This window comes from Lynx canadensis, chromosome B2 (assembly GCF_007474595.2).
Source record: "Lynx canadensis isolate LIC74 chromosome B2, mLynCan4.pri.v2, whole genome shotgun sequence".
Taxonomy (NCBI): domain Eukaryota; kingdom Metazoa; phylum Chordata; class Mammalia; order Carnivora; family Felidae; genus Lynx; species Lynx canadensis.
This window is the reverse complement of record NC_044307.1, coordinates 99,133,294-99,157,308: the sequence shown is the minus strand read 5'-3', so window position 1 is coordinate 99,157,308 and position 24,015 is coordinate 99,133,294. Positions and strand designations below refer to the sequence as shown.

The 24,015-nt window shown below is 37.5% G+C and overlaps 2 protein-coding genes across 7 annotated transcripts in view; both read right to left on the bottom strand.

Moving 5' to 3' along the window:
* LOC115514263 overlaps positions 1–1,085 on the bottom strand; it is a 143,273-nt gene extending 142,188 nt beyond the window's left edge. For all 6 annotated transcript variants that reach the window (XM_030316098.1, XM_030316097.1, XM_030316099.1 and 3 more), the window contains exon 1: positions 1,010–1,085. In XM_030316098.1, coding sequence (XP_030171958.1) covers positions 1,010–1,027 — 18 coding nt within the window. In that variant the 5' untranslated portion in view covers positions 1,028–1,085. The remainder of the gene's footprint in view (positions 1–1,009) is intronic.
* On the bottom strand, positions 1,032–22,349 carry LOC115514977 (putative uncharacterized protein C6orf183). Its single transcript, XM_032593346.1, has 9 exons — positions 21,902–22,349; positions 13,230–13,378; positions 10,117–10,189; positions 9,611–9,721; positions 5,504–5,617; positions 3,755–3,949; positions 2,235–2,388; positions 1,092–1,167; positions 1,032–1,050 (listed from the first exon to the last, which is right to left on the bottom strand). The coding sequence occupies exons 2-9, from the start codon at positions 13,358–13,360 to the stop codon at positions 1,032–1,034; spliced, it is 873 nt and encodes a 290-aa protein (XP_032449237.1). The 5' UTR covers positions 13,361–13,378; positions 21,902–22,349.
* Positions 22,350–24,015: the final 1,666 nt, after the last annotated feature.

Sequence of the window (24,015 nt, the reverse complement as noted above, 5' to 3'; positions counted from 1 at the left end):
TTTATTTTGACTCTTTTAAAAACACCGTCTTATTCCAATTCCAGTTTTTGTTTATCACAATGCTTGCTGATAATGAGGGTAAGGTACTCCCTAGAAGGGCTCTGCTGCAAAGAAAGGCAAGAGCTGAAACATCACCTTCAAAGAAACCAGAGGACATGTGATACCACCGGTTTCAGGGAGCATAAAGAGACCATGTTACATATTAGTAGAAATAATCCTAGTAAAATCATGCTGGAACAAGCACACATGGAAGTGAAAGTTGAATGTCAAGGCAAATGGTGACAGGGAGGACAGTGGCTCCTTCTTACACAAAGAGCATTCAAACACATTCAGATTTTAGTTTTGCCTGTTTGGATCAATCAATTTACTATTTTTCCCTAGCGAATACATATGCTTGCAAAATTCCACACCCAGACCTAAAGTAATATCTTTATTATTGATGCTTTGGCTGAAAACTTTATATTCTAAATTTAAAGCTATCCATACATAATTCTATTTTTTCCCTTTGAAATGAGTTTTAACATGGTTTCTATTAATACGAGTTTTTTTTTTTAAAGGAAGTGCAACACTGTTATAGTTCAGCAGACTGCATGACTTTAAAAAATCACTACATAATATAAAACTCTATTGAATTTAAAGAATTTTTGCCAATAGGAGAGCTACTACAACACATTCCGAGAATCGAAGGGCTCAAGACACTAGACAACTCCATTATGCAAATCTTCCAAGTCTTGGCTACTTTTATACCATCTACTATGGACTATAAACTACTCTTTCTTTAAATTCTACAGAAAAATAAATCCTGTGATCCCTCTGTGTTGTATATTCAAGAGGCCCAGTACTCTTACAGAGGGGAAGTTCAAGTGCTAATCTAAATCTCACCTATTAGAATTAAATTTTATCACTCTAGAAACAATTGAGGCAGCATAAATATCCAACTTTGTGGCAAACAGTAGTGTTTTCTTTCATGAACACCTATCTTTGTATTAAGAAAGAGTCCATCAAGTACCAGGTTAAAGAGTTCCATTTCCTTAGTAGCATCCCTTAGCTCTTCCACGTCATATGGGATATTAAAATGGGAGAGCAGGAGCCTCAGCTGGGGTTTCAGTCCTTCTCTTTCAGTCATGTGTTGGGGCAGGGAGAAAGCAGCTTCTGTTCTTGTCAGCCCTAAAACAAAGCAAAACAAAACAAAACAAAACAAAATAAAAAAACCAAAACCAAGAACACTAAGACCAGTAAACACTAATCAGGGAGGGAAAATGGAGTGTTCTGCGAGATAACTGAAGGCAGGAGCTTCTCTGTTCACAGGGAGGCCCATTCTGCTCTTTGCCCAAGCTTCTCTGGCACAATTTACAGGCCAGGCCATCCTGGGCCATGCCTATCTGACAAACCCTTGATGCTGGCTTTCTGGGGGAGGTAGCAAGGACCACTCACCTTCACACAGCCTGTAGGAGAAACCCAACAGACCCTTTGAAGAATGACTTAGTGGGAGAACTAACTATAGTCCTTTGTGGTATACAAAGATTATGATTTATACATTAACCAACAAATTAGAAGAAAGTGAGAGCTTTTATCTCCTTTTGCCTGGCTCACTCCTGCTCATTGTTAAGGACCCAGTTCAGACGGCCTTCCTCTGAGACGCCTTCTCTGATTCCCTACAACTAAGATAGCTGCCACTTCAGGTGCTCCTGTGTCACCCTGTACATATCCCAAGCAAATATGCCACTCAGAGTAGAAACCTGATTAGGTTTCTTAGTTATCTATAACACAAGGTAAGGGCAGGAGGACCATTAAATTGATTCAGATAAGGAAATTATTTTTTAAACATGTAATAGTAAAACTGAAAGAGACCTTAGGTTTCACTTAATCTGAAAGGTGTATTTTGGAGATGAATAAATTGAAGCCCAAAGAGATGAAATGACCTAAACAGGCCCACAGTGAGGCCACTACAGAAATATATCTGGAACCTAGTACTCTCAACTTCAAGTTCATTGCTTTTCTCCCTCTCTCTTTATTTGCCAGTTATAAAGAGGGAGATAATAATGTCTAAGAAAAGTATTTTTCTTATTTTTTCCATCATAAAATATTAAATTAATACTTGTTTATTAAGAAGATATAACTTCTTGGCTTATAGAAAAATGTCAAGCAAGATCAATGCCATAAAACAACACATGTGCAAAACCACAATCTTCTTTCTCCACATTACCCAAGGAGAGAGAAGACTGATTTCTTACCTGAAATGCTGGTATCCACAGGGTCTAGAGATCCAGAACTCTGGATATTAGGGTCGATGTCATCAACACATACATTTTCATTCTCCTGACAAGCCTCAGGAAATTCATCAATAGCTACACTCAGCACTTTGGAGATGGGCAAATACTGGAGGGACTATAGAAGGGCACAACCAAGAGGCCACATGTCAACTCAATTCTCACAGAAGCTTCCAGACTTAGGTTCAGGAGCAGCCCTTTGCTTTGATAGAGGAGGAGGAGATAGAGGCGGGTCTTAGTAACGTGCTCAAACATGGGGTGCTAAATCTGGATCTGGGAGACTTGTTGTGGTCACCAACACTAAGCAACCTGAACCTCTAAGTGGGTCTACATTGATCAAGCATCCATTATGGACAAGACACTGTGTGAAGTATTAGGGATACCAACAAGAATAAGACATGGACTTGGGGCACCTGGGTGGCTCAGTTGGTTAAGCATCTTGACTTCGGCTCAGGTCATGATCTCATGGTCCGTGAGTTTAGCCCCGCGTCGGGCTCTGTGCTGACAGCTCAGAGCCTGGAGCCTGTTTCAGATTCTGTGTCTCCCTCTCTCTCTGACCCTCCCCCATTCATGCTCTGTCTCTCTCTGTCTCAAAAGTAAATAAACGTTAAAAAAATTTTTTTTAAAAAAAGAATAAGACATAGACCAACCTCAAAGAGTTCACAGTTTAATGGGGGGACAAAGACTTATGAGCACAGTGTTATTATGTCATGTGACTGGGGAGAGAGGACTCACAGGTAGACACCATAGTGACCAACTAGGGAAGGACTGAAGTTAGGATGATGGCCAGTTTTCTGGTTTGGGTAATTCAGTGGATGGTAGTATCACTGAGATGAGCCATAGACGAGTAGGAAAAGATTTAGGTAGCAAAATAATAATCTTCCTAAAATAGACATATGATCACATCACTCCTTTCTGATGCCTCTAGCCTGGGTTACAGCCTCTCATTGGTGACTCTATTTACTCTGTGATTATACTTATTCTGTTCTTTTCTATTCCATCCTATTCTTTCTTACCACATGGTATTTCAGTTGAATATTTCCTTGCTCATTTCCCTTCCATCCTGGGACCCAGTTACTTTTTTCAGCAAAGCTCATATTGTTGTTTCATGGCCCTGGACATGTACCTGGCATGTATTAGACCCTTATTAGATACTGCTGAATGAAAAAGCAGATCTAAATGGGACATCATATATTCTGAACAAGATGATGAGAACAAGAACTTGCAGAGTGAATATGAAATAATACAGCAGACACATGTTTGAAAAAACTAAATTAATGGAGTGGTTTCATTAGAGCAAGTTTTCAAAAAAAAAACATTTTCAAAGGTTTCAAAGAAAAAAGCTAATGACTATCTTCCTGTCATTCGTAGGGCAAGGAGAACACAGAAGCAGTGACAATCCAAAAGTAGGTGACAGGTGTGAAAAAACAATGCTGACCATCATGGGAGGGCACTATATTATCATATAACTATGTTTCACATACCCATAGGTAGTGGTGAACAGTCCTGAGCGAGTGTAGGTGACACACAATCCACTTTGTGTAAATAGTCAGGTCTTCTTGTGTCACTAAGTTAGAAGGATTGTTTTTTCCCAGAAGGAAGTTTTCTCGTGCAACAGACAATCTTTCAGCTCTCTGAAGGGCATCATTGTATTCCTGCATAATGTAGGCAACTTGTTTCTGTTTAAGAGGAAGGCAGAGTCAGAACACGATTATTTGCAAGCTGTTCTCTTGTGTCATTTGCTTCCAAGCATAGGCTAATGCTGTTTGGGGGCCAAATAAGAGGCTCCTAGAATATCAAAATTCTTTCACATTCTGAATTTGACTGACAAGGGCAGCAGTCATATTCTTAGGAGAGAGAGAAGCAAAGAGTCAGTGCATATGGATGTTTGGTAACTATAGGGGGCTTCTTAGCTTTTTATCTATAGCAAGGAGGCCAAATCCATGAAGAAAAATGCATTTTCTTTTTTTTTTTTAATATATGAAATTTATTGTCAAATTGGTTTCCATACAACACCCTGTGCTCATCCCAAAAGGTGCCCTCCTCAATACCCATCACCCACCCTTCCCTCCCTCCCACCCCCCATCAACCCTCAGTTTGTTCTCAGTTTTTAACAGTCTCTTATGCTTTGGCTCTCTCCCACTCTAACCTCTTTTTTTTTTTTTCCTTCCCCTCCCCCATGGGATTCTGTTAAGTTTCTCAAGATCCACATAAGAGTGAAACCATATGGTATCTGTCTTTCTCTGTATGGCTTAGAAAAATGCATTTTCTATCATACAAAAGTTCCTTTAAATCTCATCCTTAAAAATAGTTGCCATTATCTTCTGCCACAGGCAGAACAGGTAAATAGGTGCATCCATTAGTTCCTTTACCATCTTTAGCCATGACTTAAAAAAACTGAAAAGCTACACTGTTGAAAAACAGTATGGAGATTCCTCAAAAAATTAAAAATAGAAATACCATATAATCTAACAATCCCACTTCTGGGGACATATCTAAATAAAACAAAATCAGTATCTCAAAGAGATATCTGTATTCCCATGGCCACTGAAACATTATTCTCAATAGCCAAGATACAGAAACAGTCTAAGAGTCTGCTTATGGATGAATGAATAAAGAAGATGTGGTATATTACACACAATGGAATATTATTCAGTAATGAGAAAGAAGGAAATCCTAACACCTGTGACTGACGTTAGGAATGGACTTGGAGGATGTTATGCTAAGTGAAATAACTGAGACAGAGAAAGACAAATACTGTATGATTACATGATGAGTTTTTTTAAAAAGTTGAACTCATAGAAGCAGAGAGTAGAACAGTGGTTACCAGGGACTACAGAGTGGAGAAATATTGGTCAAAGGGTACAGATTGGCAGTTGTGCAAGATGAATGAGTCTAGAGATCTAATGTACAGGTATGATGACCATACTTAATAATGTGTATTGACAAGCTTATTGATCATTTTGTTTCATTATAAAAAAGAGGGGTACCTGGGTGGCTCAGATGGTTAAGCATCTGACCCTTGATTTTGGCTTGAGTCATGATCTTACAGTTGTGAGATAAAGCCCTGTGTCAAGCTCTGTGCTGAGTGTGGAGCCTGCTTAAAATATTCTCTCTCTCTTTCTCTCTCTCTGTCTCTCTCTCTGTGTCCCCCACACCACTCTTTCTCTAAAAAAAAAAAAAAAAAAAAAAAAAAAAAAAAAGCCCATCGGTTCTGTTCTTGAGATTCCTACCTTGTAAAGAGGATAAAGTTGCTCCATAATCTTACTGTGCTGGCAAAACCTCTTCCATCTAAGCATGTGTAAATATTTACTCTGGGCCAGCTGGGTAATTCTCTCTGTATAATACTTTAACAAAAACAATGATAAAAATTAACACTTAGAATACAATTATAGTCGAAAGACTGAAGTCTTAAGAACACTAACAATAGGAAATCACTCTCTGGTTGCTTCAGAATGATGGATTTTTCCTACATGAAGATCATAAAATTAAGAAACCTGGCTCAAGACACCATTAAACTTTAAATGAAGCAAGTAGTTATTTCTAAATCTATATGATATGTTGCCAATCTAATAGATGGTACTTTATCATTTAGTCAACAATTTTAGCAGTGACATAAAAGCCTGTACAATTGTCTAAGGCTACACTGAAAATTTCCTAAAAACTGAAGTTATAAGTCTAAAAATACAAAGCACATTATAGGTAAGATTATGGCTTTTAATCTTAGACCAGAAATTTTATTTATACTTAAAAATAATCAAATAAACCAACCATTTTTAATGTTTTATTTATGATAATAAATATAATACTGGCCATGATGGAACAGGTAGGAACAGACTCATCCTTCCATCATAAATAACTAGAAAATAGGACAAAATAAACAGGACAACTATTTTCTGACATAAAACAACACACAATGCAGGACTGTGGTCCTTGAAGGACACAAATGCTATGAGCCCTACAATCACCTTGGTTTTCTGCCTGAAGAAGGCAGTTTCTGAACAACAGAATAAGAGAGGAAATCCCAAACAGAGCACGGCAGTCTCTCTGAGTTAAGGAGAGAGAAATTGAAGCTTCAGAGGCTGAGTCAGCTGGAATTTGCAGGGCAGAGTACTGGAGAGAGGGATGTTGTGCAGAGAAAGGGCTCCAGAAATCTGCATGGAGATCTCTTTGAGCTTTTTGCTGACTATTAAACTATGCATACAGAGGGTGAAACTCCATGAGGCCATGCAAAGAATAACTGACTAGGGAAGTATAAACTGAATAGTTCTCACAGTTCATACAGGGACAAGAAATGTTCAAGTTCCAGTTAAAGGGAAGAGTCCTCATTGCCACCTGACACGTTCAGTGGAGACACCAGAAGAGTCACACTTTAGTAATAAGGATAAATGATCCTGAGTGAAAGTTAGTCTAAACTTGATCTAGCTTGATACCAAGCCTTGAAAGTATGAAGCTGATCTACAACTTAAATGCCTGTCAGAATAAACTCCAATACTCTTTAAAAGGAATTTAAAAAACCAGCATTCATTGCTGGAGGGGTTGTGGGTGAGAGGGGTGGGCTAAAAGCATAAGGGGCAGTAAGAAAGACACTTGTTGGGATGAGCACTAGGTGTTATACATAGGGAATGGATTTCTGGAATCTACTGAAATCATTATTACACTATATGCTAACTAACTTGGATGTAAATTAAAAAAAATCAGCATACAAAAATGTAAGATTGAAATGTCCAGTGTCAAAAAAAATTACTAGACATGCAAAGAAGCAGGAAAATGTGACCCAAAAGCAGGAGAAAAATTAATGAAGAGAATCAGACCCAGAAATGGCACCAGTGATGAAATTAGCGAATAAGAACTTTAAAAGAGCTAATATACTAATATGCACAGCATGTTCAAGGACTGAAAGGAAGGGGCACCTGGGTGGCTCAGTCAGTTAAGCATCCAACTGTGGCTCAGGTCACGATCTCATGGTTCATGGGTTTAAGCACCGTGTCGGGCTCTATGCTGACAGCTCAGAGCCTGGAGCCTGCTTTGGATTCTGTGTCTCCCTCTCTCTCTGCCCCTCCCCTGCTCACATTCTATCTCTCTCTTTCAAATATAAATAATCATTTTTTTATAAAAATGATTAAAAGGAAAATGTGAACATAATAAGGAGAGAAATGAAAAACACCAAAAAAATCAAATAGAAGTACAAAAGAAAACTACAATATATGAAATGAAAAATTCATTGGATATGATTAACAGCAGCTTAGTGCAGAAGAAAAGATTAGTGAACTTGAAGATATAGCAATAGAAACTATACAAAATGAAGCACTGAGGGAAAAAAAAGACTGAGAATAAATTAACAGAGTTTCGTTGACTTACAGAATGATACAAAGTGATTGAACAAATGTCTAATCAGAGTCCCAGAAGGAAGGAAGGAGATGGAAAATATATTTAAAGAAATAATATTTGAAAACTTTCAAAAACTGATGAAAATGATAAAAATCACAATCCAAGTAGGTCAACCAACTCCTAGCAAGAGAAACATAAAGAAAAACTCATCAAGGAATACCACAGTCAAATAGCTTAAAACCATTAGAGAAAATCTTTTTTTTTAATTAAAAAATTTTTTAATGTTTATTTTTGAGAGAGAGAGCAAGCACAAGCAGGGAAGGGGCAGAGAGAGAGAGGGAGACATGGAATCTGAAACAGGCTCCAGGCTCTGAGCTGTCAGCACAGAGCCCGATGAAGGGTTTGAACTTGAGAACAGCAAGATCGTGACCTGAGCCGAAGTTGGATGCCCAATGTACTGTGCCACCTAGACACCCCTAAGAGAAAATCTTAAAAGCACCCATAGAACAAAAGGACACATTGTGTTAGGAAATGAAAACTATCTATGCCAGAAGACAGTGGAGCAACATCTTTAAAGTGACAAAGGAGAAAACTATCAACCTAGAATTTTACATTCAACACAAATACTTTTCTAAAATGAAGGCAAAATGAAGACTTTTTGCAAAAAAAAAGCAAAGACAGAGAATTTATTCATGGCCGATCGGCAGTACAAGACATGTTAAAGTCTGTTCTTTTTTTTTTTTTTTTTAAGTTTATTTATTTATTTTTGAGAGAAAGCAAACACAAGCAGGGGAGGGACAGAGAAAGACACAGAATCCAAAGCAGGCTCCAGACTCTGAGCTGTCAGTACAGAACCCAACATGGGGCTTGAACCCACAAACTGTGAGATCATGACCTGAGCTGAAGTCAGAAGCTTAACTGACTGAGCCACCCAGGCGCCCCTAAAGTCTGTTCTCTAGGCAGAAGATAAATTATATCATATGGAAGCTTAGGCTACACCAAGGTTTCTTAAACCCAGCACTATTGACATTTGGGACTGGATAACTCTTTGTGGTGTGGCTATTCTGTGCATAGTAAAATATGTAGCAGCATCCCTGGCCTCTACCCACTAGATGCCAGTAGGAATCCATTCCTCTCCCAAATTGTGACAAAATGTCTCTAGACGCTGCCAGATGTCCACCATCTCCAGTCTCCCCTTCTCTCCGCTGACAATCACAGATATACACAAAAGAATGAAGAGTGCCAGAATGATAGGAAAGTGAATCTTAGATGACGGTAATGACAAAAGTTTAGGTGGCAAATAGAATCTCAACATCTTTTATTTCTTTGTGATTAATTTATTCATTAATTGCTAGTTGCTAATGAACTAATTTGCATGCAGAGTGAGAATATAACTCATAAGAGTAAAGAACAAAGAGTTTTAAAAACCAAAGCAATACATGCTTATTATAAGAAATTTAGAAAATATATAAAAGTAAAAAGAAGAGATTCATTGTTCTGCCATCCAAAGATAGTGATTGCTAACATTTTGGTCTATGTCCTTCAAGTGTTTTTTCTATATATTATATGACCGTTATTATGACACACACACACTTTAGTTTTTGTCAACAAATATTACATAATAACAGAATAGTTTCTTATGCTAAAAAATGTTTAATGGTAGAACAATATTCTATCCAGTATTATGCTATTTTTCTTAACTCTCCTATTGTTTGATATTTAGGCAATTCTGATTTTTTCACTTTTATTGTAATGTTGCAATAATAATCTTTATGGAAAATGTTTTCTACCATATTTTGAGTTATTTTCTTAAAATACATTTTCAGAAATATATTCCCTAGCTAAGTCAACAGGTTTTTGAGGGCTGAGACTTTCTTAGTATTGTATTGCTTCATAATACCAGCACAGGGAGTAATTGATAGAAACTTAGTCAATAGTTTAGTGAGTATAACTAAATTTCTATTAATTTCCAGATCTGTTTTTCAAATTGCAATATGACTCTTACTTACCTGCAACAGAAGCAAAGGTAAATTTTCAGGAGTGTACTCTCTTCTTAGGCAGCTCTCTAGCTCCCTCTGCATGACATCTGCTTGAACAACAAGGGGCTTTGACTCAGCCACCTGAACCCCAGGCAGCAGAACAGGCAAACAAAGAAATAAGGAAGAAAAATTACCATTGTTTACGACAGCAAATGATATTCAATTTCTGATAGTTTTTACACAACATGTTATACTGTTATACCTCGGTTTCCAAATAACGAATTGTAATAGCACGAATCAAGAAACTGTAAAATTTCAAAACATCACAAAAAATAGGTATCTCCAAAGAAGTAGTGGCTAACTCTGATCTAGCAGTGAGCATTGGGCTGTTTTGCTCTCATAACACTGTCAACAACATCAGCTGGTGTTTGATGAAAATAAAGTTTTCTTGCTAAATGTTTCAAAAAGTTAGCAAAATCCAGTGTATTGTTGTATTACAATACAATTGTGTATTACAATTACACTCTCCTACTCACCTGTAAAGTTTTCTTTAGAGCCAATTCCCTTTCTCTTCGAAAGTAAGAAATGTCCTTGGGCATTCGAATAGAGCTGCAGAAAGATTTATGCAATAGAAGCTGTAATTATAGAAACTGTAATAAACCAAATTATAGATAGGCCCTGATTACTCTTCAGAACTGCTCATTTCTAAATAACTATGTCATATTATACTGGATTATTGAGAGCATGTAAAGACCATGTGCTTCTGTCTTAGTCTGAATCTCTCTTGTGTCTACCTCATGTTTGCTAAGCCTTTCCATGGGCCAATTTTCCTTTCCTTCACTCTAACATGGTTTTTCCTACTCTCCTTGATTTACCTCTCTATTTTCAATTCCAGAGTACCGGAAGAAGCACAATGATTAAGATTCCCCCCCACACACATATTTCCTCCATTAACCTCATTTCTAACGAGTACTATGCTTATCAGACATCTCTTTCACCCTACACAAAACCAGTATCAGTTTAAACAAGATGTTTTTATTGTTGTGTTCTTGCTAATTTATTAAACATGAAATACTTTGAAAATTATTTTAACTGAGTTGTACTGTCTGAACCTAGTCACGAAGGAGTTGTTTGCACCATGGGCTCTGACATGAGAAGGCACAAGTAGCACAGCCGTGGGGCCCAGTAATGAAGGGGGACCCTGTGAAAGGAAGAAGGGAGCTCTCCCCATTGGGGGTAAGATACACTCCAAGGCTTGGCAGCTTTGGGAACATCAGAGTACAGCAACCCTAGTATAGACATCACTTTCTCAAGATAAAACTTTGCAGACATTGGCAAGGAAGCCACAGCAGGTAGCTGTGAAACACATGTGAGAAACCACCTAGAGATTTGAGAGGGACTGTAGGCAATGAAATTCAGGTTAATGTTGTTCATATGACCCTATTAGTCCCCATGGGTAAGTTTTAAGGAAAGATGAAAACAGACTGTTAGTTTGTATCCTTGTCAGCAGGCCCTCTACCCCCACTATAGGCAGTGGTCCTGTGAAAAGACCAGACAGGAGGTCCCTCAGCTGCATGAGTCTAAGCAACTCACTGAGCCATTTGTGCTGAATTCCCAACTGAAGTTGGAGATAATGCCTCCCTATCTCCTCATATCTTGGCTTTGATGAAAAAAATGAGGCAAGCTCTGAAAAAGCCTAAAGAGTAAAAGCACTAATAAATCAAAGCTGTAGTTTCTGTGATTACTGGGTGCCTGAATCCGGGCTGCAACCTCATGGAGGTGGAGAACCAGTAATCAACTAGAAAGGGAACAGGCAGTCAGGGAAAGGCAGTCATCCCTTTCCTGCCCTCTTGTCTTCTGATTTTTTTGGCATGCTGGAAGATTGAGCAGTGTCCTGGGCTTAGCTGCCTAAACCTTCTCTTATTCAAATCATGTTTTTCATCTCAGTTCACCTCCAAGTGTCTATGAATGACTTAAAAGAGTGGTGTGTACCTGAACCCATAAAAATCCACCCATGTGTTCAATCTAGTATTGTTTATTCAGCATACAGTCATTCACCTATTCACTCAGCCAAGCACTTATGAGACATTTAACCACTACAAAGACCTGGGTTTGGGGGTAAACTGATAAAAGAAAACCAGAAAAAAAAAAAAAAAGAAAAATTACCAAGGCACCACTATACTACAATTCTTAATAAATTTTTGAATCTAGTGGATAATGAGAATACTAAAGTGATTATTTGAAGTGTACATTTTCCATTTTCCTTGGACTCCAGAACCTAGCACAACACCTGGCAAATAGAAGGTGCTCAGTATTGATCGAATTAATAAGTAGATTCTTCCAGGTGCAGTGATAAGTGGTTTGGGGGGAGTAGAGAAATACAAGTGTCCAGAGATTTCCCATCACTCTATTCTAAAAAATAAAAGAGACTTCAGGAAGACTTTCTAACACAATGTACAAAGAGGAGACACTTGTTTGACCCTGAGACACTGAAGCTGTAACAATACTGACACTTGATCTTTGTACAGTGTCTTCTAGTTTTCAAAGTGCTTTAACATGCATTACCTCACTTGATCCTTATAATATAGGCAAGGTACAGATTTGTAACCTCATTCTTCACAGAAAGAAACCAAACTTGAGAGAAATAATGACTTGCGTGGTTCCATTACCTTTTTGCTTCATCATACAATCTTTGATCTGCTTCCTACAACCAGTGGCTTCAAATACAAATTATAAAACACACTAAATACTAGTTCTTCAGAATCATCTTTGGAATGAGGTAGTAATGCATGTATTTACTGCTTCTTTCCCTGATCTTCTTTCCCCAACCCTCACCATCCACATTGTGTTTACTTGGCTATTCAACCTAACAGGGACCTCATATTGTTCCTCTTGACCAATTGTAGCAATAATAGAAAGAGAGGGATTTGAAGATCCTTAGCCCATGAGACTTGCCACTTAGGGGCTGATCTTTTTACCTTGTTTCTTCAAAAGAGATTGCTATCATTGGATGCATTTACCTATAGAAAAGCTCCTAATAAAATACCATTTGCAGAATTCATTACCGAATATCTAGCATTATTTCAGTTTTTATATGCCTCATCAAAATCAAGGTCAAATTCAATTATTTTTGGAAAAAATGAGACCTCTTTGCACTTAGCATGATTTGTATAATAACATCTGGAACTTTAAATTTTTGTTTTTTTATTTTTTTTAATTTTTGAGATAGAGACAGAGCATGAGCAGGGGAGGGGCAGAGAGAGGGAGAGATACAGAATCTGAAGTGGGCTCCAGGCTCTGAGCTGTCAGCACAGAGCCTGACACGGGGCTTGAACTCACGGAGCATGAGATCATGACCTGAGCTGAAGTCGGACGCTCAACCAACTGAGCCACCCAGGCGCCCCATAGGATTTGGAACTTTAAAACAATGGTATTTGTGAGCACTTTTCTATTTTCCTTGGTAGGATATTGCCTCTAAATGTCTTAGCAATACTAGAATACAGGAAAAACTCATGGCCAGCCGTAAAATCTGAGCTTGAGATAATGCCAATTGTCTATATAAACAATAAGAGGGAGCTGATAGAGACTATGGGGTGAAAGTGGGAGCTGAAGCCCCTGAAGACCATGCCTTCTCACTACTACTATTTACCTGTAAGCTTGATGAGTCTCCTGTTCTTCTATCTCAGACTTTAGTTCAGTCAGTTGCAAAGCCAGTTCTTTTTCTAACTGCTGGATCCTTTCTGTGGAAGCGATCTTATAAATTTCATCCATGATTTGCATTTACTGTTTTACCATATCCTGAAAAACAAGAGTACAAAGTTTGTGTGGCTGACTGACTCCCTTGGTAACCTTTATCCAGTGTATGAAACTTTGTCCCTCTTTCTTCAAGAAGTCATGCCAACTTTGTGATAATGTATGCTTTTGCAATTTGAGGAAACAGGCTGACTAGACTGTTGTCATTTATGATTTAACTACCATTTAGTAAATAGTAGAGAAAACAGAAATCAGAACCTCCATTGACTATGTTCAGCCCAGTTCACCTTCAGAAACATCCCTACTCGAGCTCTGATGATGGTGGTTTATTAAAACAAGAATGCCTCCCTCTGGCCCAACCTCTGCAGTCTTCATAAAGGCTTGTGGGAATTACACACTAAATGTTATTAATGGTGGTTAATGTGGTTAAGGTTGACTTCTAGTATCACTTCAACTGGAACAAACAATAGGTGGGTACAGGATCCTTCTACATGCCTAGAGCATTTCTTCATAAGCCTTTTTTGAAGCCATGGACTTCTGACTAGGGAGAATATATTGAGGATGGAAAGCAACCTAATATGATCATGATCTTTGCACTTTGGGATTTGCAAGAAAATCATAGTTATGCATTTAAATGCGCTTTCTTAGCTTTGAATGCTTACTTTTGGCCTACTGCTTTTACCATTAAATAAAATAATTGATAATGCCTCAGCCCTACCCCATCCAGTTCACAGCCTGTCAAATACAACACAGTTATTTACTAAGAACTTAGTAATTCTCATTACAACACAAATTAACTGCATGACCCAGAGTGGAACCCACGATTTGTAGGGGATTCAGAAGATGATGTGTTTCCTGTGCTACTGCTGCTACTGTCCTGGATATGTGGGATAAACTAATTCTTGGGTCACATTAGAGAGGTTTAAAATACTTAACCCTTCCCTTTTTGCTTTGACATTTCTAGATTTTCATTTTTTCTTTCAGAGATATTTCATTTTCACAAGTTAATCTGCTGTCATTCCAACAAATAATTAAGCTGTAGAGATGTTTTGTGTAGAGGCTTCCTTTGGGGCTTATTTATTCTTTTTATAAATATTAGGAATGGAAATGAGCATGCATGCTCAGTCTAGGTTGTGAACCTGCTGGGTAATAAATCTGTCATGTTTGGCGCACTGCTGGAGCTCAAAAAAATGCATTGTTGTTCCTAGCAAAAGTAAAATGTTGTTATGAAAAATATTTGCCACTTGGCAGTGTCCTTTCAAGTTGGGCAAACAGTGAAACAGCTGCCTTAACAGCTGCATTCCAATCAGCAGCCAAGAGTGGCAGCAACACAGGCTGGCTGATTCTTCTTCCAAAGGATGGACATTCTGCCTTCATTTCCTGATCAGCTTCAACACTTCGCAGCTCAGAAATGAGAACATTTAATCCTGCATCGTTTAGCTCACTGCACAGTGAAGTAAAGTATTCACAAAATTAACATCAGGAGAGGTCAGTCTTTGACAACTATCCATGAGATGGATCCAACCCAGAGGAATCCATGCCTGTTGAGCGCACACATCTAGTGCCAAAGAGACAAACAGCTCTGTGTATTGGAAGGCGGGATAGGGTGGATTCCATTAGTGAGTACCTACCTGTTCTGTATCAGGCAGGCACTGGGCCCTCTTTTAAAGTTCCCACAAAGAGAGTCTCAAAATTATTCAAAAGCTTTTTAAAAAATAAGTAAATTTAATTAATTATTGATTGTAACAAATAAAAAACCTGCTTAAAAATGGTAAAATCTAGGGGCACCTGGGTGGCTCAGTTAAGCATCCAACTTTGGCTCAGGTCACGATCTCGTGGTTTGTTGAGTTCAACCCCGCATCAGGCTCTGCAATGACAGCTCAGAACCTGGCGCCTGCTTCTGATTCTGTGTCTCCCTTTCTCTGTCCCTCCCCTGCTCACACTCTGTGTGTGTGTGTCTCTCTCTCAAAAATAAATAAAAATTTTTTAAAAAGTGGTAAAATCTAAGCTGTCAGACAAAGATAGTAAGATTAGCTTGAGCAGTGTTTGTGGGTGTTCAATGGGTGGTTAAGGTGGGCTTTGATAGACTTAAAGAAGGCATGTTTAGAAGAGAAATACTGAGTAACTAGACTCTTCAGGAAAATACCAAAAACTTCAAGGTGACTGACTACTAAAAGAATAAAAATGCAACACAGACCCTCTCAAACAAGTAGAGGTGGGAGGTAGGAATGAGTTTAATAAATCCAACAGAAATCAGGAAAAGAGAGAAAAAAGAAAAAAAGTATGGTAGAGATAAGTTCAAATGTATCAATAATTATAATAAATGTAAATGGATTAAGCCCATCTATCAAAGTAAGATTGGTATTATTTCTTCCTTAAATGTTTGGAATAATTCACCTATGAAACATCTCAGCCTGAAATTTTCTCTATGGGAGGTTTTTAAAATACAGATTCAATCTCTCTCTTTTTTTTTTTTTTGATGTTTATTTGTCTTAGAGAGAGAGAGAGAGAGAGAGAGAGAGAGAGAATGAGAGAGAGGGGCAGGGGCAGAGAGATAGTGAGACACAGAATCTGAAGGAGGCTCCAGGCTCTGAGCTGTCAGCACAGAGCCCAACACGGGGCTCGAACCCACAGACTGTGAGATCATGACCTGAGCCAAAGTTGAACGCTCAACCAACTGAGCCACCTAGGCAACCCTACAGATTCAATATCTTTAACAGATTATGATTATTCATATTTTGTATTCCTTTTTGTGTTTATTTTAATAAATTTTTAAAAGAACATTTCATCTAAGTAGATAATTTTTTTGGCATAAGTTTGTTCATTCATAATATCCTTTCATATTTTGAATAGCTTTTTAAAGATATAATTAACACACCATACAATTAAACCACTTAGAATGTACAATTCAATGATTTTTAGTGTATTCACAGTATTGCATAACCACCACCACAATCCATCTCAGAACATTTTCATCGCCCCAAAGAAACCCCATATCCATTAGTAGTTTCTCCCCATTTTTCTGAGTCACCCTACCCCTAGCAATAGGCAACCACTAATCTACTGTCTATCTCTATAGATTTGCCCATCCTGGCAATTTTATATAAATGGGATCATCCAATATGTGGTCTTTTGTGACTGGCTTCTTTTATTTCACATAATGTTTTCAAGGTTCATCTCTGTTTTGGCATGTATCCAGTTAGTTAACATACAGATATATCATTCATTTTTATGGCTGAATAATATTCCATTGCATGGCTATACCACCTTTTGTTTATTAGTTCATCATTTGAAGGAGATTGGGGTTGTTTCTAGTTTTTGGCTATTATGAATAATGCTCTTACGAACGTTCATGTAAAAGTTTTGCCAGACTGTCTTTTAAAGCAGCTGCACCATTTTACATTCTCACCAGCAGTGTGTGAGGGTTCCAATTTCTCCACATCTTTGTTAACACTTGTTATTATCTTTTTTATTTTAATCATCCTAGTGGATGTGAAATGGTATCTCATTGTGGTTTTGATTCCCATTTCCCTAATGTCAATGATGCTGAGTATCTTTACATGTGCTGGTCGGTCACTTGTTTATCCTCTTTGGGGAAATGACTATTCAGATTCTTTGCACATCTTTACTTATTTATTTATTTTATTTTTGAGAGAGAGAGAGACAGAGTGCAGGTGAGGGAGGGGCAGAGAGAGAGGGACACACAGAATCTGAAGCAGGCTCCAGGCTCTGAGCTGTCAGCACAGCACTCAATGCAGGGCTTGAACCCACGAACCATGAGATCATCACCTGAGCTGAAGTTGGATGCTTAACTGACTGAACCACCCAGGTACCCCACTTTGCCATTCTTCTAATTGAGCTTTTTGGTTTTTTTACTAATGAGTTACAAGAGTTCTTTATATATTCTAGATACATATTTTATCAGGTACATTATTTGCAAATATTTTCTCCTGTTCTGTGGGTCTTTTCACTTTCTTAATGCCCTTTGAATCTTTTTACTAGTTTATTATCTGTAGGATATATAGTGTTGTCTCCTTTTACATTCCTACTATTGATAATTTCTGTACTTGTTATTTTATCTTGATCAGTCTTATTAGAGATCTAATAATTTTACTAAGTGAGCCATATTTAGTTTTATTTTATTCTAACAATTCTTAAAAAAAATTTTTTTTTTAATGTTTATTTTTGAGACAGAGAGAGACAGAGCACGAGTGGAGGAGGAGCAGAGAGAGAGGGAGACACAGAATCTGAAGCAGGCTCTAGGCTTTGAGCTGTCAACACAGAGCCCCACGCGGGGCCCCAATGAGCTGTGAGACCATTACCTGAGCCTAAGTCAGACGCTTAACCGACTGAGCCATGCAGGCTTCCCTACTCTTCTTCTTCTTTTTTAAATGTTTGTTTGTTTTTGAGAGAGAGAGAGAGAGAGAGCACAAGCGGGGGAGGGGCAGAGAGAGAGAAGGAGACAGAATCTGAAGCAGGCTCCAGGCTCTGAGCTGTCAGCACAGTGCCCCACGTGGGGCTTGAACTCACAAACCATGAGATCATGACCCAAGCCGAAGTCGGACAACCAACAACTGAGCCACCCAGGTGCCCCAAGTTTTATTTTATTCTAAATGTCTGTTTATGTCTGCTTTATCTTTCACTGATTTCTGCTCATTTATTATGATTCATATATTATTTACATTCATTTACTATACCAATTAATTCAATAATACCAATTATATTGAATTATTATTCATTTATTATTTACATGTTTTTTATTCCTAATCATTTATTATACATTCTTTTTAGTATCTTGGATTTAAGCTCTTGAGATTAAAGTTTTAGACCAATAATTTTTAACCTATCTCCTAAATGCATGCATTTAAACTATAAATTTCCTTCCAAGCATTGCTTTAGTTACATCACCATTTTAGATGTGCTTTCATTGTTTCTCATTTTAATATTTTCTTTTTTTTTTTTAACTTTTTTTTAACGTTTATTTATTTTTGAGACAGAGAGACAGAGCATGAACGGGGGAGGGGCAGAGAGAGAGGGAGACACAGAATTGGAAGCAGGCTCCAGGCTCTGAGCCATCAGCCCAGAGCCCGACGCGGGGCCCGAACTCACGGACCGCGAGATCGCGACCTGAGCTGAAGTCGGATGCCCAACCGACTGAGCCACCCAGGCGCCCCACTCATTTTAATATTTTCTAATTTCCACTGAGAATTCTTCATTGACATGTAAATCATTTAGAATTGGTTCCAGTTTTTGGCTTCAGTTTTCAATGTGATTCCATTGTGGCCTAAGAACATAGTCTGCATGATTTCAATTTTTGAAAATATTTTGAACTTGCTTTCTGCTAACATATGGTCTATTTTGGTAAATGTGTCATGTACTTTTGAATATATATTCTGTTGTTGGGAGTGGTGCTCTACATAGATCAGTCAGATTGAGTTGTTTCATAATGTTGTTTAAATCTCTTATATCTTTACTGATTTTTTTGTCTGACTTTTAATGAGATATTGAGATATGTACATTAAAATCTTTGGCAATGACTGGTTTTTGTGTATTTCTCCATTTAGTTCTGATATTTTGGTTTTACGTATCTGAAGTTATTATTGGCTGCTAGTAGGATTGTAAGGTTTTTTTTTTTTATTGAATGAAACTTTTGTCATTATGACATCTTTCTTCAACTTTAGTAATATTTTTTTGTAAAATTTTTAACTTTTTAATTCATTTTTGAGAGACAGAGTGCGAGTGGGGGAGGGACAGAGAGAGAAGCAGACACCAAATCTGACATCTCTAAGCTGTCAGCACAGAGCCCAATGGGGGGCTTGAACCCACAAACCATGAGATCATGACCTGAACTGATGTCCAACACTCAATTGACTGAGCCACCCAGGCGCCCTTTAGTAATACTCCTTAAAGTCAAATTTATGTCTTAGTAATACAATCACAGAACATTTTGGGTGGGTAGTGTTTACATGGTATATATTTTATATATATATATATATATATATATATATATATATATATATATACACACACACACACACACACATATATATTTGTTTATTTATTTTGAGAAAGAGCGTGGATGGAGGAGAGAGAGAATCCCAAGCAGGCTCCACTCTGTCGGTGCAGACCCTCATGTGGGGCTGGATCTCACCAGCCAAAATTAAGAGTGCAATGTTTAACCTACTGAGCCACCCAGGAACCCCTACATGGTATATCTTTTTAATCCTTCCAAATTACCTGTGCCTTTTTGTCTCTTGAGTCAAATCTGAAAATCTTTTTAATAGAAGCATTTAATTCATTTACATTTAATGTGAGTACTATTATAGTTGGGTCTAAGTTCACAATCTTACTATGTATTTTATTCATTTTATTTTTCTATTTGTCCTATATATTCTCTCTTCCTTTATTCCTTTTTTCCTTCATTACTTTGGATTATTCAAGTTTTTTATTATTGTTTTCTCTCTTCTATTAGGTTTTTAATTATACTTGTTTGTTTTCTTTTGGTTATTACCCAGGGCAATGGTTCTGAGACTTTAGTGTGCATCAGAAACACCTAGAGGACTCTTCAAACATACAATTTCTGGGCCCCACCTCTGAAGTTTATAATTTAGTAGGTCTGGGGGAGGAATTTTTACTTCTAAAAAATTCCCAGATGATGTTTATATTGCTTTATACTGCTACTTTGATAATACTTATACTTTGATAATCATTCCTTTAGATTACAATACGTATCCTTGGCTTGTTACAGCCTACCTTAAACTAGTATTTTTTTTTAACCACTGCCAAAGAATAAAAACCTTACAATGGTTTATGTCCATTTACCTCTTTCCTACAATTCATGCAACTGTTTTTTTTTTTACTTCTGCATATAAACTCCACGTTTTATTTTTGCTGCTTCGAAATTCAATTTAAAAAATTTAATCACATATTTATCTTTTCCGCTGCTCTTTTTTTTCCTGAGGACCCATGTTTCCATTTGAGTTAATTTTCCTTTATCTAAAAATAACTACCTTTAATATTTTTTATGGTGCGGGTCTGCTGCGGATGAATTCTCTCAGCTTTTGTCTGAATTAAGTATTTATTTTATCATGATTTCCAAAGGATATTTTAATTAGGTATACAATAGATACTTTTTTTTGTAGAATTTTAAATGTCTATTCTTTTTTCGCTTCCATAATTTCAATCAGAAAATCAGTCATCTGTCTTATTGTTCCTTTTTTAGAAAGTAATGTGTCTTGTTTTCTCTTGCTGCTTTGAAGATTTTATGTTTGTCTTTCAGCATTTCAGCTGTAATGTTTTTAACTGTGGCTTCCTTTGTATATATCCTCCCTGTGTATTGGGGTTCACTGAGCTATAATGTTTGGGCTGATAAGAGTCATCAGTTCGGGGACTTTCATGACTATTATCTCTTCAAATATTGCTTCTGATCCATTCTCTTTCATTCTTATCCTTCTAGGACTCTAATTAAACATACATTTGATTACTTCACTATATTCTTTTACTCCATTTAATTCATCCCATTCTTTTTGTCTCTGTACCTCATTTTCAGATATTTTCTATTTTCCTGTCTTAAAGTTCACTGTTTTTTGCTCAGTCTAAGCTCTTAAAACTACCCAGTGAATTCTCAATTTTAGCTGTTGTATTTTTAAGTTCTATAATGCATATTTTTATAGATTCCAATCTGTCAAAATTATGCATCACTTTATCCAATTTTCCCACCTTTTCCTCTTTTACTGTGTATGTGTGCATATGTGCATGATATGTATATACATATGTACATAGTAATTATTTTAAAGTCCTTGTCTGCTAATTCTAACACCTGGATCATCTATGGGTCTGCTTTTACTACCTGCTTTTTCTCTCATCACTCATACTTTCCCACATCTTCTCAAGTCTTATAGTTTATTATATGCTATGTTTGGTGTATAAAAGAACCAATGGGACTGATAGTGTTGTTATTCTGCCCCCCCCCCCCATAAAGTTTCTCCCTTTATTCTGTTAGATGCATAATTTGAAGGGCTAGTCATCTTAATCCCATCAGGAATGGAATTAGATTGGGGCTGGATTCTGGTTTTAGTTAGACTGTTTGCCTCTTCTTTGTCCTTTTTCTTCAGGTGTGGCTCACCTGGACTTCTGATTGACAACTTGGCAAGTCTCTCTCCTTCACCCCTTAAACACTATGGGAGAATCATAGTGTTTATGATTTTAGAAATTTTAATTTAGCTCATTAGCCTCCTACTTCAATGCAGCTTCAAAATCTGGCAAATGTCTTGAGAGGGAGAACTAGCCAAGTATTTCATGCTAGCTTTCTGTCTCTGGTGGGATTTTGTCTCTTAATCATTGTGGACAGAGTTAACTCTGCCCTTCCAATCCAGTTTCCTTTGTGAGTATGGCCTCCTGAGGTTTTTGATTGATAGCCTGGCTTTTCTCTTTCTCTTCATCCCTGGCATTCTGTCCTTCAAAGGTTTTGAGCTTAGTCCCCCACAACATCAAGTTCAATATCTGGCAAAAACTTGAGGGAGAGATCTGTCATGTCTGACACAGTCCCTGTTTCCAGAAGGAATTTACCTCCTAAGCACCAAAAAATTGAAGATTTTTCTGGGCCAGTTCTCCAGGCTCTTTTATACTCCAACGTTCAGCAAATATCCATGGTATATTTCCAGCTTCTGTAGATTCAAATCTGGTATGTTCACACCCAAGGTCTTCAAAAACTCACCTGGCTTCTCTTTGTCCCAGTAGAGTCTCTGTGCCAAAAACAGAGTCAATATGACCAGAATTGGTAAATGATCTAAGGAATAAAACATCCAGGGATTGTCAGCTCACTCATGAGAGCTCTTCCTTTTCTAGAAATTTAGTTCATCTAGGCTTTGTTGTGTCCATGGCTTTCCAATGACTTTACACATGTAACTTCATAATTTATCTGTTTCAGTGGAAGCCTCGTCTTTCTACTAAATCCTACCTAAAGTAGAAGTCTCAATAGTTACTTGAGAAGTACCACACATAATATATTTCTGATGTTTTCTACTCTATTTCATTAAAAAATGGGGGCATCTGGATTGCTCAGTTGGTTAAGCATCTGGCTCTTGGTCTCAGTTCAGGTCATGATCTCATGGTAAGTGAGTTCAAGCATTGCATCAGGCTCTGCTCTGACGGTGCAGAGCCTGCTTGGGATTCTCTCTCCCCTCTCTCTCTGCTCCTACCCTGTTCACACACACACACACACACACACACACACACACACACACACACACTCTCTTGAATTAAATAAACTTTTAAAAAATTAAAAAAATAAAAACAAACTTCTGGTCACAATTCACTACTAATCAATGTCAGGATCCCCTAATGAATCACAGCTTCCATCCTGAGAAAAGCTGGTCTAACAAGTGTCTGGGAAAAACCAAGGTGTCTGGCTGTTTGGAAGAGGAGGCCCATCAAAGGGATATGGATTAAATGAACCTCAATCCTCTTAGTATTTACAAATTCTTTAAGTATGGAATTCTACCTGTATTTTTTCCTTGAGTCTGACAAAGTCAGACTCAACTTCTCACTGAAAGAGTTGGCAAATTTAATTTTGTTCTACCCCTTCTCTCTTTTTCCTCAATCAAAATCAAATTTTTATGATTTGTCTTAGTCATTAGTATTATAATCCCATTAATCCAAAGTTTTTATTATTTTGTCCACAGAGATATGGCAATTTCTTTTTAAAAAAACCTACTCTCCAAACTACCCCCTTAAACTTGGCCTTTTCCCACTGTATTGTTAGTTCTTTTCCTTTAAGTTATACTAACTACCTCAGTATTTGTTTGTGAACGGGTTTTCAACTACCAAGGACCAAAAGAAGCATGTGTTGAAGCAAAACTTGACACATTGCTCTGCTGCGTCAGTGTGTGTATACATCATAATCAGAAAATAAAACAACTTGCACCCTGAGAGAAACAAAACAAGGAAACAAAAACAGGGTCACTGTGTCTAGTTCACTGTCCCAAAATAAAAGAATCCTTAAGTTTTGTTTATAAGTATTGACTCCCTCATAAACACAATTTTATCAACTTTTACAATGTTGATTTGTGATAACCTTTGTAGCTATGACAGCCATTTGAGAAAATTGCTCTTTTCTATCATGAGCGGACTAACTACAAGCTAATAGTATTGATAATTTTGTGGGGTTGTTCCTAACATTTTAAAAAATATTTTTATTTATTTATTTTAGAGAGAGAGACAGAGCGTGAGCAGGGGAGGGGCACAGAGAGACACACAGAATCTAAAGCAGGCTTCAAGCTCTGAGCTGTCAGCACAGAGCCTAATGTGGTACTCAAAATCACGAACCATGAGATCGTGACCTGAGCCAAAGTGGGACGCTTAACCAACTGAGCCACTCTGGCGCCCGCCCCCAACTCTTGTATTTTTTATCTGGTGAACCAGTCCTTTTATACTTGGGAGTTTCTTACAAAATTTTCTTAAAAGTAAACTTTTCCTTAATAAGTGCTTTGTCTCTGAGTATCTCTTTGACAATTCTACAGATTCTACCAAGATTTTATGTATTTATCTACCAGGGGTAAATATTCGCCAGCCAGAACCAAGTAAACTGTAACTTAACGGTTCTTTGAGTTACAACTTTTTCCAGTGCTAGGGTGAATCTTCTGTGGAAATAGGGTTTTAATTTAGTTGATTCTATTTCTTTT